This window comes from Panthera uncia (genome assembly GCF_023721935.1).
Source record: "Panthera uncia isolate 11264 chromosome B3 unlocalized genomic scaffold, Puncia_PCG_1.0 HiC_scaffold_1, whole genome shotgun sequence".
Classification (NCBI taxonomy): Eukaryota; Metazoa; Chordata; class Mammalia; order Carnivora; family Felidae; genus Panthera; species Panthera uncia.
Window position 1 is genome coordinate 99,048,754 of NW_026057582.1, and position 16,880 is coordinate 99,065,633.

Genomic DNA, 16,880 nt, shown 5'->3' on the forward strand with positions numbered 1-16,880 from the left:
GAATGAACTGGTACACTCATCCATAATGGGGTAGAAAACAACTTATGTGTAAATGTCCAAATTAAGGGAGTGGCTATTTGACACACAGAAATTAATCTAGTAAGTTACAGTATAGCACACGCATTATGAAATTATGGTATGTTATATGAAAACATCATGTAGAATAAATAGCAACTAAAGGCATGATAACTACTATATAAAAATATATACAAATGTGGAAGACAAGCAAAAATTTAAAAGGTCATCTTAGGTGGTAGGATTTTGGGTGGTTTATAAATAACTTCAAAATGATATTTTTGAAAATTCTGAAACTTCCACATTGAACTAGAAAAAATACTTTTTATTATTTATTACTTAATTTATCCGTGTCACATTTTTAAAAAACTGGCTAAAGACCTGACTTTCGATGTCCTCTTTTTCTATATCTTCTATTGCTTCTGCCTCTATTAATTCATGAGCTCTCTGGTTCTCTTCTGCAGAAAGTAACTCCTTGGAATGCACATTTTCTTCTTCATTTTCACCAAATTCTTCAGAGTCCTTTAGCTCGTCATTTCCATCTTGTTCATGTGCCTCTTGATTCTCCAATTCACAGTCCTTTTAATGGTAAGAAAATTTGGTACAACTAGAGGCAAAGTAGTGTAGGCTATCCACCAAACCTTTTTGGTAATTTACGTGTCTACATGTTTTAAATTTTACCATACTTTGACTTTATTCCCAAAGTCAAAGTTCAATCATTTTACCTTACTAAATTACTGTGTCTTTAAAAACAGGGGGTCAAATCCCAAAGTTACTGAACCATGCATCTAACTCCCCAAATCTCTCACACTGAGGTACACACTAACTGGATTGCTACTGGAGATGCTTTCAAGTTCCAGTTATTTAATATTTACCAAGTCACATCCCAGGAGTTGTCCTAGAAGATATGACTTCACAGAAATGACTTGATTTCTCCATATGCCAGTTTGATTTAACTTCAAAGACCCTGCAAGTCTTACATATTGTAACAAAATTTATTTCTAATTTATAATAAAGCACCCCAACTGCTACATTCTGCTTTTGAAAAATGCAAATAATTAAATGTATTTATTCTGAAATATATCACTGTGCCACAATCCCAGATAGGCAAGGGAACACAGGTTGGGGTTGTCTCTGTTAAGGAATTCTGTTTGACCTTCAAAGTTTATGGATTCACAATAATTCAATAGAAACAAAGAAAAGTAGCAATCTAGTTAGTTTCCTCTTTAACTGCAGAGAAAGGGTTGAAAGCAATGAACACCCTTCCCCTTTTCCTATTCTTATGGTAAATATAACAGGTTTAAGAAAAGGTTCTGGGTTAGAAGGGGAAAAGTGCAGGGGCATGACTATCAATCACTCAGAGCTGAACTGCAGTGAGGAAATAGAAATTTCTGAGGGAGACGGGCAAAGAAAAGCAATATGATTGTATTAGAATGTGGAGTGATTGGGAGCAGGATGTTTCTGGGGCAGTAGGTTTCACCAACCTCACAACCTATGAGTGAGGAACATTGGAGACTGAAAATGGGAGTAGATGATTATGTAACAGGGGTAAAGGCAAGAAAAGAAAAGAAAAAAGAAAAGAAATGAGAAGAGAAAAAGAGAAAATAAAAGAGAAGAGAAGAGAAGAGAAGAGAAAAGAAAAGAAAAAAGAAAAGAAAAGAAAAGAAAAAAGAAAAAAGAAAAAAGAGAATCGACTAAGGGAAATCACCCAGGGGACTTTATTTATTCTGAAATGCCAACGTGGACCATTCTCTTCACTTGTAAATGAAAGCAATTACTCTATTATTCATGTCTAGACAATAGGTAATACTTACTTACCACTACTGTATAAATTCTAAAATTTACCAATTCTAAGAAATAAGCATATTCACTTTATTTCAATCGAATACATCATATATGCCGTTACTTCCAAAGTGAAAAAAGAAGTACAAAGAAGGAACTGAAGATTTATTTAAATAGGACTTTTTTTTTAAGCTCTTCTGTTCTTCTAGACATTATGACCAGGTTCACTTAATAACAACACAAAGCTATCCTTTGCAGCACATGAGACAATACTATTATGCTGAATGGACATATCTATCTCCTAACAGTTCAAACAAATGTGAGATTTTTGTGAACTGAAGAGCTGAAACAGAGATATTTGAAAATTAAAAGTTTTTTACTAAACCACAATGTTTTTCCAGGTTATGGATAGTTTTTACTCAGTCATACACGCACTAGTGAAGATACCTGGAGAAAATAAGAACAAAGAAACAAACCTAAAGGAAGATGTATCACAAGAATAACAGAATACAGAGACTGGAGAGTTCTGAAAGGCTCAAACAAAAGCTAGTTACAGGCATGCAATCATCAATTTTAATGGCTCCTTGGGCAAGTATTTCCTAAAATTATCTGATTTCAAAGTTAAATCCTCACCATGAATTTCTTTCTCTCTGCATACCCTCAAAGTGCAAGGTGCAAAGTGTAGGGCATGTGGTATACTCTGTGGTCTGTGTGTCCCTGTAACGTGGGGAGGGGAGAGAGCTAAGCAGTAGGAAGAGATGGCCAGGTGAATGGACACAAGCTAACTTCACGGTAGAGCACACAGACATCCAGAGATGTTATGACCATATGGACTAACTACACAGAGAACAGAATATATGGGGGTATAAACGTACATAATTTAAGAGGAATTATGGTCATTAAATAATTCCTACAAATGCCACACTACTTAAGACCTAATGATCAGTAAGGAGCAGATCACATTAGTAAACACACACACACACACACACACACACACACACACACCAAGAAAAAAAAAAAAAACCCTGTGATTAAAAATAACTTAGTACACAGAACTGCCACAACTCCAGCTAAAACTATATACATTATTTTTCTGATTGGTCAGTTTTGAAATACATTAATTTTTAGCCAAAAGAAACTGGCTTATTTATCTTTAAAAAGCAAAACACATTTCTTAATTTGATCTTTCCTAAGTAGCAACACATCAGCAATCTTCTCTCCATTTTAAGGACTACTTTAAGCTAGTTTGTATATTTTATACAGAAGCTAAATGCAATGGGAAGATGAAAAATAAATTATCAATACCTTCATTGCAGCACTTTGTCCAGGAACTAACATATCAATTATCCTGTAGCTGTTCCTCTGGCATCTATGTTTGATTTCTACTTAAAGACCTGGACAAAAATTATTTTTGGCCCTATGTCTCATTCAACTAAAGACAGTTATTGTATTTTTCAACTATGATGAGATTGACAATACTACATAGGTCTCTATCTTTATTTTACCTACATACATCTATTATTCAAGTAAACTGCATGAATTCATCATGCAAAATACTACACTCAAAACAAACATCTTAACCTGAGTAATTAACACTTTACCTTGACAAAAGCATCATCTTCCACAGAAGCATCTCCACTCAACTCATCTGCTTCCTGTTTTTTACCTGCGAAAGAAGGAAAATGGGCTAACAACCAGTATTTTATTACTTTAAGAGCAAAAAACATTTGGAAAAGTTTACCCCACAGTATCACTCTCTACTCCCAAATCATCGACCAAACTAATGTGAACTGCTTATAAACCACCTGCTCATAGCTGTCCCAAACAAAAAAGCTTTGAGAATGTCATGCTGTTTCACAAAAACAAACTGCACAAATAATCCTAACATGAACTCTTCATCTTAACTGACTTGATATACGTAATACACTTTCCTTTATGCCACTCAAACTCTCCTCTTCAATTCTCCCATTAAGTAGCAGCACCCTTCAACGGTGTTGTGTCTATCACCAGACATCTGATAGTTAAGTTCAAGGCTCATGTCCCCACAAAGCCATCCCTAGTGCTATTCTTCAACAAGCTTTCTCTGCAATAAAATACTCATACTTTAATCTACACCTTACACTCCATCAGTTGATAAAATATGCCTGGTACTCTCAAACACATCTTACTTCACCATTATAGAAAGGAAATTCCTTAAGTACAGGGACTGCTTTTATGCTTGTTTTGTATTTTTCCAAAGGCCTAAATATAAACCAAATATTAAGGCAAGGAGAAACTCCTTCAGACTGAAAACTGCTAATAGCTTCCAGAGAGACTACAGGTCTCCTCCACCCAACTCGCATCTTCAAACTTTACAAATCAGTTGTTGGAACTTTAAAAATGTTTTCCACATTTAAAGAAATACATATTTTCCCCCAAGCCAATGCCAGAAGTTCACATTTTCAGGTTGCTCCATAAAAACCTACTAACACATGCATCAGAAATAGTGTAAAAAACACAACTGCTGGAACTATAATATTTAAATTTTTTAAAAATGCATTTATTTTGAAATCTGAATGGATGTTCTTTCCTGAGGTCAACTAATCAACTTTTCCCTTTGCCTAAAACAGGGACTACCATGTACCTATCTTAAGCTTCTGTGACCCCCAGGGTAGAGGGTTAGGGGTAAGGTAGCTGTAAAAAAAGTCAGTGTACCTCCCTTTCCCTAGTCTCCTCAACAGCCCCTATCTTCCATGTACTTCCAATACGAAACCCTCTCCTCAAAGGAGTGATAAAAAAGCAACAAGATTCTGATCCTTCCAGGTATGTGGCAAACAGTATTAAGAGTGGAGGTTTGGGGCGCCTGGGTGCCTCAGTCGGTTGAACGTCCGACTTCAGCTCGGGTCACGATCTCACGGTCCGTGAGTTCGAGCCCCGCGTCGGGCTCTGGGCTGATGGCTCAGAGCCTGGAGCCTGCTTCTGATTCTGTGTCTCCTTCTCTCTCTGCCCCTCCCCCGTTCATGCGCTGTCTCTCTCTGTCTCAAAAATAAATAAACGTTAAAAAAAAAAAAAAAAAAAAAAAAGAGTGGAGGTTTGGGGGCGCCTGAGTGGCTCAGTTGGTTGAGTGGCCGACCTCAGCTCGGGTCATGAGCAGGCGGTCATGAGACTTTGAGCCCCGCTTTGGGCTCTGTGCTGACAGCTCGGAGCCTGGAGCCTGCTTTGGATTCTGTGTCTCCCCCTCTCTGCCCCTCCCCTACTCGTGCTCTGTCTCGCTCTGTCTCTGAAAAATAAAATAAAATGTCAAAAAAAATTTTTTTGAAGAGTGGAGGTTTGTTTTTGTGCTTCTAACCCACTGAGGTAAAAGAGGGCTAAGAGGGCTTGTCCCTGTCTCTTAAGGACTTGTGTGACTCAAAAGACAAAGTGTGAAGCTTGTGTGCCATTCACTTCCTATTTGCAATGTTGGTGTTTGTATTTTAGGGAAAATAGAAATTAGACGTTACTACAAGGGAAGCACCTGGGTGGCTCGGTCAGTGACTCCTGATTTCGGTTCAGGTTATGAACAATGTGAGCGTAGAGTTTCAGGCATGGAGCCTGCTTGGGATTCTCTCTCCCTCTGCCTCTGCCTCTCCCCCAGTCACATGCATGCATGCTCGCTCTCTCTCTCAATAAACATTTAAAAAAATGGAAGTTACTACAAAGGACAACAAAGTCTGCTAGTCAGAAAGCATCTATTAATATATTTAAAAAAAAAAATAAGTGAAGATGTTCCTCCCATGGAAAAGAAATGGTATGAGGTGAGAAAGAGCTCACTACATTCCATCACATCTTGATAAAGTTCCGCAGTACAAAAACCTTGAAGATGCTTCTTTTGGGGAAAAAAAAGCTTTTTAAAAATAGAGGACCACAAAACACACCACCAAGTAATCTACAGAGTAGAGCTTTGGGGGGAACTCCTTCAGAACGTTTGCAAACAGTATTTACTCCTTATGATTATAACCTGCTTTACAATTTACAAAGCATGTGGGAAAAAAAAAAGTTCAATTGATTTTTCTAAGCACCATATGGTACATGGGGCAGGTAATCACAATATTATGAAAGAGAAAATGAGCCTGAGAGGTTAAGTAGCTTGCCCAAAGCTGGTAAATAGCATTGTTAGAACAGGATGCCAAGGCTTCTCATTTCCAGTCCTAAATTCTTTCCACTACATCTTACTATGACCTACTTAAAAGACATTATCCTAGTAAGGAGTGGTTAATTAACTCAGTTTGAAGATACCATCTTTAAAACGGCAGCCTTCAGCATTATGACAAACTACATATGCTTTGCACATTCTGTGGTGAATTTCACTTGCTTTAGTTTACTTAAAGGAAAACCAAATTACACCACAGCAACAAAAATAACACCAGCAGTCACTATCCCTGCTTATGTGGCTTCCATGGTCCAGGTACCAGGATAAATGTTTTGTATACATTAATGTATTTATTTATCATCATAACTAATCTGAAACTATTATCCCCATTCTATAAAAGAGGAAACTATTGCTGAAAAATTATTCAGATTACAAAGCTAGTGAAGGTAGTGCTTCAATTTAAACCTAGGCCTATATTCCCACTTCTCAAAACCCACAAAGCCATTAGATCTTTGAGTAGCTACAAATGTGCCTATCGTTAATACTATTATCTCTTGTCTTATAAAGAGAGGATCTCAAAGCCACATCTATAAAATGTTTAAGTCTACTGTATCACGTTAAAATGCCGCATGACAAATAGGCAACAAGCAGAGGTACACAAAAGGGCCCAACTTTGCTACCCCGTACTGTTTTAAACAGATCTATCACATGAAAGCACTAGAAATTTAATGTATCAGCTTGTAAACATAAAAACCACAAGGACAAGATTTTCAAACATACAGTGATAAAACCGTAGCAATAATTTGATAGATACACGGTGTTTAAGAAAACTGAAATTTTACCATTTTGGGAAACTGACCTTTAAATTCTTAGACAATATAAGAAAATTCTGGTTGGTGTCTCACAGATGAGCTGACATCATTTTTGTTCTGTATATTTAGAATGAACAAACTTTATATAAAGACACCTTTGATAATTCCAAAATTTAAAAAAAAACATGAAATTTTACACTCTAGCTTTTGAGTGATTTCATAATTCGTAACTTTGGGCTTACTTTACACATGTTGAATTAGAAACTATACAGTAATTTCTTCCTTACTGAAAAAAGTATCATCCTTTCCTCATATAAAATATAACTCACATTTTAATAAGCTCTGATGATCATCATCCAGCCCAGAACCTAGTACAATGTTATATAATGAGCAGATGTGCTACCTGACTGATAATGGAGTGAATCATACATTGGATGTAACAAGGTCTGGATTGCTATTCAGCTCTCACGGGGACAAAAGGTAAGAGGTAGCAGGCCAGTCAAACTAGAAACATGTGCAAACCCATCCTGTCAGTAAGGCCTATAAATTCGCAACTTCAATGACGCTACAAAGTACCTCTATGAATTCCTAACTTAGGTCACAGATGAGAAGTAACTTAAAAGAAAAACCAAATCCTCCTCAAACTCCAATAAACAACATCACTTTTGGCACTTTTTTGTACAGTCAGTAACCATTTATAGCTCTCTCATTTAAGCCTGTGCTATCAAAACTCCTACAGCAAGTTAATCAACTAATCTTTAATCCTTCAAGGATTCAGGCACGTGCCACAGAAATGGGAACTGGTGCAAAGGAAAGTAGTATGACCAGGATGAGAGCTAACTTAAAGTTTAATGTTATTGAAGCCTAATATTTTTTTTAAGATTTTATTTTTAAGCAATCTCTACACACAATGTAGCGCTGGAACTCACAACGCCAAGATCAAGAGTCCCACACTCCACTGACTGAACCAACCAGGTGCCCGTTTAAAATTAAAAAAAAAAAAAAAAAAAAAAAAAAAAAAAAAATTAAGTAAGCTCTACATCCAACGTAGGGCTCAAACTCACAACTCCAAGATCAAGAGTCTCATGTTCTACAGACTGAGACAGCCAGTCACCCCTGAAACCTAACTTTAATGCTTTGAGGAACTAAACTAGAAAATTAGTTGAGCAGTAAAGATAGTCTGAATATCAAAATACAAATAGAAGTAAAATTAATTTATCACATCTTAAATTATCCATAGTAGTAACACATGGCTATTTTTGGAATTAGAGAATTTCATATAAAAACACTGCAATATTCTTCGTGTGACTTTAGGGTCTAGGATAAAATGGCAAAGTAAAAATGTTTACACCAAAGGAAGATGACGCTAGAAACAGCTCTTTATTTATGCAACATAAATGTTTATAGGTCCACAGATCTTAAATTTTATAATTAAGGATAATTCAGAATTTTCAGATTTTAGAAGAGTACAATGTATATATATACATATATATGTATATATATAATTTATTAATCTAAATTTCCCAGTGGCTTCTGGAACAGGGTCTCCCAACCAATCACAGAAATATTTGTGCAATGAAATACATGCACATTCATGCCAAATAAGATAAATCAAGACTATAAATAAATCAAGGCCTTAAACAGCTTCACTTTTGCCACCAAACTTAAGAAAAAAACCCAATTTTTAGAACTTTTGTATTTCAGAATTATGAATAAAGGATTCTGGGTCATAAATTGGCTTTCTCCTCCAAAGGCAAAATGGTCATATAAGGATTTGCAATTCTCCTTTTCAAGTTCAGAAACACCTCCAAAAACAAAAACAAAAAACTCCACACAATAAGTAGGTTTAAAGTAATTTTGCCAAAAAACTTTGTGACTTGAGCAACTCTTCCCTATAAACATTTACAAAATATAAAATGTAGAAATGGTTAGTCATAAAATTGCGATTTAAGAGGGGAGGAAATCAGAATATAAGCCAAACTGAACATGAATGTTTCCAGCAACACCCTGTCCCCAATCACATGCAATATTTAAAAATAATCAGACTATGCTTTGTGTTAATTGTTTGCATACAATTGCATACAATGTTTTAACATCTCTTCTATTAGACTAATATTTTAGTAATAAAATTTTTCTAAAAGACCTAATAGCAGCCATCCAATAGGTCGTTTTTTATATATTTTTTAATCTGCAGATAATTATTCATTATAAATCCAGAAAACACCAACATTATTTTTTTAATGTTTTTTTTTTAAGTTTTTTTTTTTTTTAACGTTTATTCATTTTCGAGAGGCAGAGAGAGACAGAGCATGAGCAGGGGAGGGGCAGACAGAGAGGGAGACACAGAATCCAAAGCAGGCTCCAGGCTCTGAGCCATCAGCACAGCGCCCGACGCGGGGCTCGAACTCACAGAGTGTGAGATCATGACCTGAGCCGAAGTCGGACGCTCAACCGACTGAGCCACCCAGGCGCCCCATTGTTTATTTATTTTTGAGAGAGAGCACATATACACCCACAAATGGGGGAGGGGTAGGGAGAGGGAGGCAAAGAATCCAAAGCAGGCTCCAGGCTCTGAGCTGTCAGCACAGAGCCCGACGTGGGGCTTGAACTCACAAACTGTGAGATCATGACCTGAGCCAAAGTCGGAAGCTTAACCAAATGAGCCAGCCAGGTGCCCCCAAATATATAGTTTAAAAAATTTGTCAACTTTGTCATCTATAGATAACTAAACTATAAACAAAGACACACACACAAAATGCACACACGCACAGAGATTTTAAAAGGCAGCAAAAATGTAACTCAATTTTTAATGGGTTACTTATCTATTCTACCAATAAAAATAAAATACTCCTGGCTAACTCTAAGTCCTGCTGTCAGAATCAAATAAAATGGTGTGGAGTTTTTTGGAAAATGTAAAGTACACAAAACTGCCAAACAGAAAGAGGTAAAGGAGAATGGTGCCAAGCTTCAAGCTCTAGTCTAGATCAGTCAGCCATTCTTAACTCTGTGTGAGAATCACCTGGGGAACTTTTAGAAAATAATGAAGCCTATGCCCCCAACAGAGCAGCCAAAACCAAATCTCTGAGGAGGCAGGAGCCTGGTATCTGTATTTTTAAAAACTCAAAATGACTCTAACATAGTTCCTAGGACGACTGAGCATAAATAAGCAGCTAGGTAGAATGAAAAGAATGTACGAGGAAGACTACTGTTTTCAGGTTCTCCAGACTAGAGAAAATTTCAATTTTATCTGCCTTTAACAAAACACCATGTATGATGTGAGCCTATTTTAGTTGTTGAAAAAAAAATCCGTAAACATAAATCTATGAGTACATGTACACACACACCTTGGATAAACAAGTAACACCTGTGATAGTTTCAGGGTGGTGGAATTATAGGCAATTTTCACTTTTTAGTACTTCTCCAGATTACTCAATTTTTTTAAATGAACATTACTTCACTTTAATAATCAGGAAAACAATACTGTAAAGCTATATTGCAAACTACTATTCCAGGGTACCAGATCTGCCATAGATGGCTAACTTAGGCTGTGGAATTCAGGATGAGAACGGTTAACTCCTAGAAATGCACAACCTTGAGGCCCTTTTATATGATATATACATGAGAACTATAGTAGAGTCAATTAAATAAACCCATGAATTCTACCCTTACACCCTAAATCATTGTTCAACCTGTTCGTTAAAGTCATTTCGGACGCTACCAACTAGTAATAAATATTTTTTTCCCCTAGTTCCTGGACAACTAATACTTTATTTTCATGAAAGAGGAGTTCACAAAAAAGGAGTTAAAGTCTGAAGCCCTCTGCCCCTAATTTAGAATGCCTAGAAGAGGACTAACTTGGAAGAAGCACACTGTCTTAAAGAACTAGAAAATTCTACCTACCTTGATACACACCATGTTTGACACAATTAAACAGCTGGAAAAAGTACACAAGTGTTTTGATGATAAACATAATCCACCATATAAACTGCGTAAGACAAAATGCAAGTTCTAATGGCGGAGGTAAAAGGTCTGACTTGCGGATGCAAAAATGACATACACAACTTCTAAGCCTGGACAATATTCTAGCAAAAGTTATGAGGAGTTCCAACAGAGCAACAAAGTGGTAAGGAATAAAAGGCTGTTGCAATGATTCATGTGTTCTAAGAGTAAGTACACTTTACATGTCAGTGCTTAAGGGGGAGCCACCACTGCCACTGGGAAAGGTACCTCTCGAAGGGAACACACTATTAATCTCTGACATACATGCTTCCAACAAAGAAACAGACAATTAAAGTAAGTACCAAAATAAGCATTTCTAAAAGCAGTTAAAAAAGCCATCATATGGCTGTCAATATTCATCCAACAAATATTTTCTGAGTATCTATTATATGCCTAGCATTATGATAGGTATACAGAGACTAATGTAAATGAAGATTATGTCCTTACCCTCAGAAAGTTTCTAGCCTAGTGGGTATCCAAAAGGCTATCCTTTTGACAATCCTGTCCCCAAAGCCCTTGTCAATGCCACAGTTCTGATTAGTTTCCTTAACACCCAACAAACTAAGTTTAAAAAAAAAAAAGGCAAGAATTAAAGTACATTAGAATACTGTATTATATTAAATATATTTTATGCAGTTTACTATATCCTTATCAGACATAAATTTCAGAAAGCTTTACACAGTAAACATGTAACTAACTTCATTGTCTGTGGTAGTTTCCACACAAAATTAGGCATCAGGTGTTTGGATAAACCTATAACCCAAAATTATACTTGTCTCTACAGGAGGAAAAAGAATCAGATTTCACGTAATAGTTTGAACCTTTACTAAGACTACACGTATTGCAAGTGTGTTTCATCATAAGTACTGCGTTATATACAATTCGTCTGAATACTACACTGATTAACCACATAAAATAACTTCTGCTACAGTTCAGAGGTGACTCTAAGGGTTGCAAATCAAAAGGATGCGATATGCCATTGTTAAGTAAAGCAAAAGAAACCTTAAAACTATAATCTCTAAAACAAGTTAATGAAGAGTTAGCGCTACCTGTTTAACTGCTTTCTTAACACACACCCAAATAATAGGACAATAAATTTCCCCGGTAAAGCTTTCTTCTATGTTACTTAGTAAAAAGTTCATAGCAAAGAGAGCTGTATGTAAAAACACTCAGAAGGGAGAATTAGTATAAGCTACAAACTGTTTCACCATATTAACTGCATGCAAACAGATTTTATAAATATTAGAACCAACTATAACATTATCAAAATTTATTACAAGCTTATGCTTGCAATAACTACGTTTTTTAAATACTCTAAAATACAGTTAAGAATACAGATCCCTCTTCCCTCTGTCTAAACACAAACATTTTTTAAAAAATTTTTTAACTTATTCATTTAAAAAAATTTTTGTTAACATTTATTATTGAGAGAGAGAGACAGACAGAGAGAGACAGAGCATGGGAGGGGCAGAGAGAGGGGGAGACACAGAACCTGAAGCAAGCTCCAGGCTCTGAGCTGTCAGCACAGAGCCGGATGCGGGGCTCGAACTCCCAAACTGTGAGATCATAACCTGAGCCGAAGTTGGACGCTCAACAGACTGAGCCATCCAGGCGCCCGGTCATTTATTCATTTTTGAGAAACACAGACAGAGCATGAGTGGGAGATGGGCAGAAAGAGAGGGAGACACAAAATCTAAAGCAGGCTCCAGGCTCTGAGCTGTCAGCACAGAGACCGACGCAGGGCTCGAACTCATGATCCGTGAGACCATGACCAGAGCCAAAGTCGAACGTTTGAGCCACCCAGGTGCCCCTAAGCAGAAACATTATAACATACAAAATTTTTTAAAGAAATAGCGACCCTGCATTTATAACAATAAGCTTAATATTTCACATAATTTTCCAGGTCCATTAAGCTTAATCTCTTGCTTTCTTAACATCATTTGAACTTTTATTTGCTACCTTAAGATGATCATAAGAAATATTTTTTTTCCCTGACAAGCTATTATATGCTGTATCTTGCTGATGTCTACATGACTACCTCTGAGTAATCCCTTCATTTTCCTTTTCTAATAATCTGTTCTAAAGAATATTTACAATGATTGAGCACCTATGAGCTCTACTCTTCCTTCCTTATACATCTATTTTAATTGAACAGAAAGCATTTTTCTTCTGGCTCCTGGCTATATATAATCATTAAATTTCAGAACTCAAAGAACCTTACAGATGATCTAGTAAAAATTCCAATTTAAAAAAAAAAAAAAAAAGGAAACAGATCACTGAAGGAAAGGTAGTATGACCAAAATGAAGTTATTTTCAAGCTAGATATTTTTAAGTGAAATACGATTTGGAAAAAAGAACTTAATGCAGTAATTCAGCAATTAGACTGAAAAAAATGGCACCACATTAAAACACTTTAACACTTTAATTTCTCAAGTTCTTGGTTTTAAAATTGTTATTGATATTTTTAAGTTTCCATATTTAAATTTCAATTTTTAAAATATTATGTTTAAACTTAATTTAAAATTTAAAATAATCTTATTTATAGGCATCTTTCATTTAATTGCACATTGATTCAAACCAGGTTCTTAGTTTGGGATTTACATTATGTCTTTGTAATTCATAGAATTTTTAGTACAATTATAAATGGAATTTAAGGAGATAAGAGCTATTTATCATGCATGTTCTAGAATGAGTCCCATTAAGTACTCAGTAGTAGCCTGCTACAGACAAAAGATTAAATGTTACAACTTCTAACTAAAGACCACAAGACACCTGCACAACAGTGTTATGGAAAAATTAAAGTTCAAGTATCCTAATAATCCACATAAAGGAAAAAAAATGAATTGATCATATGTACACACACACACTGTATATAGAAAAAAGAAAAACTTAAAATTTTATACTTCTGAAATTATTTCTAAGGGTTAGATGAATGAAATTCCTAATAACTGAAAAAGAGATACACAGAGAAATTAAAAATAGGTGAGAATGAACAAATCAGATGCAGTTTACTTCAGATGCTAAAATCGATAATCAGCTTGAATAATGTGGAACTATGATTAATACATGGCATCTGTTAAACTATCACAAGGTGCTAAATAAATGACATGAATCAAAATCACTATAAGATATATGGTTAATTCCTGATAAACTTTATTTCCAAAATTTTTATCCTTCATTTTGAAATAGCCGCTGGTTTGTCAGCATACGCTCCTCAGCACAAGTTTCTCTAAACACAGGGAAATGTATCTCTCAAAGTGATACACTGTGTCAGTTACATTAAAAGCCACAGATCTTCAAGATAACTGTGTTATTCCTCTAAACTCCATTTCCACCTGTCATTCCCATCCTACCCAGGAAATACTCCTTAGCCTTTATCAATTTCCTTTGGCACAAAAGGGGAACTCTTGCAAACATATGAAGACTCAAATAGTGAGATGGCATCAAGATCTATCCAGTCCTAGTACCTACAGATTGCTTAAGATCAAATGTTAAATTATTTCACTCTAGTTACAGTCAATCTGGTTCAAGGCAGATAGAGTGGTATTTGGATCACTTAAAGCAATAAGGAAAGTGAGATTTTTAAAAATTCTGCAGCTATCCATGACATACTCTACATGGAGCTTGTAAATAGGTACCTGGATCCAGATATCCACATCATGTTCACCCTCTACCACTATCCTTATGGGAGGGTGGGAGAAATTTGTAATTATTCAAATGAAGATTTCAATTACCAGAATATTTTTAAAACACCTAAGTCCCATTTATATCATCAAAGTGTTAATTTAAAACCACTTTTTACCTATTCATTAAATCATATCCTGGAAATATATTGTAGCCTAATTTAAAAGTTATAAAATTAAAATCTTTAACATATCCCTATAATTTAAAACTTTTTTTAAAGCTAATTAATCATGGATTTTTCCCCTACCTTGTTAGTATGATTGGTGAGGTCTTTTTGAATTTCACTGAAAATCAGAAATGTATAATAGCATAAATGGAAATTAAGTTCACCATGTCAAACAAAATACTAAACATAAAGGTTATAAAATTTTAATATATTAGAGAAAACAGCAGGAGTCAAGGTGAAAGATTTGGAAGGAATTCCATCAATACTCTGCCAATTGTGGGGCAAGGTAGACATGTATTAAACTGCATTTTATTCTTCAGGTCTTCACACTATGAAGGAAGAAACATTATGAAACTTGACTTTGTAATTTTTTGGAAGCAATAAAGAACTGGTCTCACTTTCAGGTCAGCTTCAGCCAAATCTTAAGGGCTACAAGTTACCCAGAGCCTGGCAACAGTAACTTTTCTTCCTTGACCCAAGAAGGCAGAGTGCCAGAGGGAAATAGCAAAGAGTAGCACTATATAAACAGGGCAAGTGGCACAAGAGCAGAGGCAAGTTATATAACCAAAATATATTTTAAAATATGTTCATAACTCGTAACAACCTTTGCCTTTGGTTGGTTTCTTGTTTGGAGTATCAGTTGAAACAGTTAATTCAATATTATCTGGATCGCCTCCTTCCTCTTCAATAGCCTACATTAGAAAGAGAAGTTAATATGCTACACAATCTATCTAAACTTATTTTATAAAAACGAAAAAAAATTAGCAAACCTCAAGCCTCAAGACATTAGAATTGCCAGTCATTTCATAAACCGACTTCAAAAAAGAGCAATTAAACTACACGAGTGTGAGAAACTTTCACGGGGAAATACCATTAGGTACCAAAATCACATGGAGTTTTAAATTCTACCGAGTCGAGATAATTAAATATCACATATTATCATACTGAACAAAAGTCTAAACATTCTCAACTGCAGAAAAGTTGCTAGCTATGAAAGTATATAACTAAAAAGAGCTCTCCTAATTTCTATAATGCAGCCTTATTTCTCCTGTACTACCATTCCACCGCTCACTCAAACCAGAAAGATAATCAGGGATGAAAAAGCAGATTACTGCTCTGATGCAAAAACTGAAAACCCAGCGAAAAACAAACCCTCTCTCTGACCCACCCCTCAACTCCCACTACCAATTCCCCCCACAAGATGGGGAGGAAACGGTTGGGCACAATTAAACGGTAACTTCGCAGAAGTCACCAAAGTAACCAGTCCCTCCGAGGCCAAGAAATGCACGCGCTCACTACCGCCAAAGACTGGGGACCGAGCGCCTCCCGGGTCTCCACGATCGCCCTTGGGAGGCCGCGCCGGCCGTCCGCAGCCCTCGCAGCCTGGCGGGGACGTCCCGGAGGAGGCAGGGGCGCGCACGGCTGCGACGGCCGGTCCCGGACGCCTCGCGGGCCCCTCGCAGGCCCAGCCCGGCTTGCGGGGGCGGGGGCGCCGCGGGAGGGTCCTCACCCTCCCCGCGCGCGCGGGCGCCGCCCGGGGCTTCTTCACCGCGCCGCCCCGCGGGTCCCGGCGGCTGCCGGCGGCCGGGGGCTGCGGCGGAAGTGGGGGCTCCGAGGCGCGGCCTAAGCTCCCCTTCCCGGACCTCGCCGGGCCTCACCTGCTTGAGTCGGGAGACGAGTACGGTCTTCACTCCGGTGATGTCTAAGTTCCGCCGCTTCAGCTCGGACTTGAGATCGATGACCCGCAGATCAGTGATCTTTTTACCTTCCGCCTGACCCGAGGCGGCCGAGGCTGCCACAGCACCGGTAGCGGCAGCCATTTTAGAAGAGCAGCGCGCTGCCGAGGCAGCGAGTGGGCTGCAGGGCGGCGGCAGCAGCGCCAACTTCGACCCAGGCCTCAGCGGCCGCCGGCGCCGCGCAGCGCTGCGCACAATGAGCCGCTGGCCCCGCCCCCTGTCCGCCACCCCAGCGCAACCTGCAGCCGCAGCCAGCACCCGGATGACGGGCGCGCGTGCGCACTGGCGCAGGGGACGGCGTCCGGCGCGCTCCTCAGAGCCGGCCGCGGCCACCTGGGCGGCGCGACCCCTTGCGTGGGCTGGGAGGTCAGGCACGTCCAACCGCACCAACGTCCGCTGCGCCGCGGTTCTCCCGCCTCTTCGTTAGCCATTTTCTGGCAGCGTCTGGAGACTTGAGCAACAATAGTGTCAGGCACTTCGCGGCATAGATAGTTCGCGTGTTACTCAACACAGACCGAGGGGCGTGTGCGCGCCCTGAACCTCCTCCAGAGAGATACTTTATCAGACCTGCTGAATAA

General features: G+C 37.9%; 1 protein-coding gene across 5 annotated transcripts in view; it reads right to left on the reverse strand.

Annotated features, from left to right (window-relative positions):
- SLTM (SAFB like transcription modulator) overlaps positions 1-16,482 on the reverse strand; it is an 81,298-nt gene extending 64,816 nt beyond the window's left edge. For 3 of the 5 annotated variants that reach the window (XM_049613704.1, XM_049613703.1, XM_049613701.1), the window contains exons 1-4: positions 16,225-16,482; positions 15,171-15,258; positions 3,399-3,484; positions 397-594 (exon numbers count right to left, since the gene is read on the reverse strand). In XM_049613704.1, the coding sequence (XP_049469661.1) occupies positions 397-594; positions 3,399-3,484; positions 15,171-15,258; positions 16,225-16,386 (534 nt within the window). In that variant the 5' untranslated portion in view covers positions 16,387-16,482. The remainder of the gene's footprint in view (positions 1-396; positions 595-3,398; positions 3,485-15,170; positions 15,259-16,224) is intronic. The other 2 variants (XM_049613705.1, XM_049613702.1) reach the window with 1 other exon arrangement.
- Between the last annotated feature and the right edge of the window lie 398 nt (positions 16,483-16,880).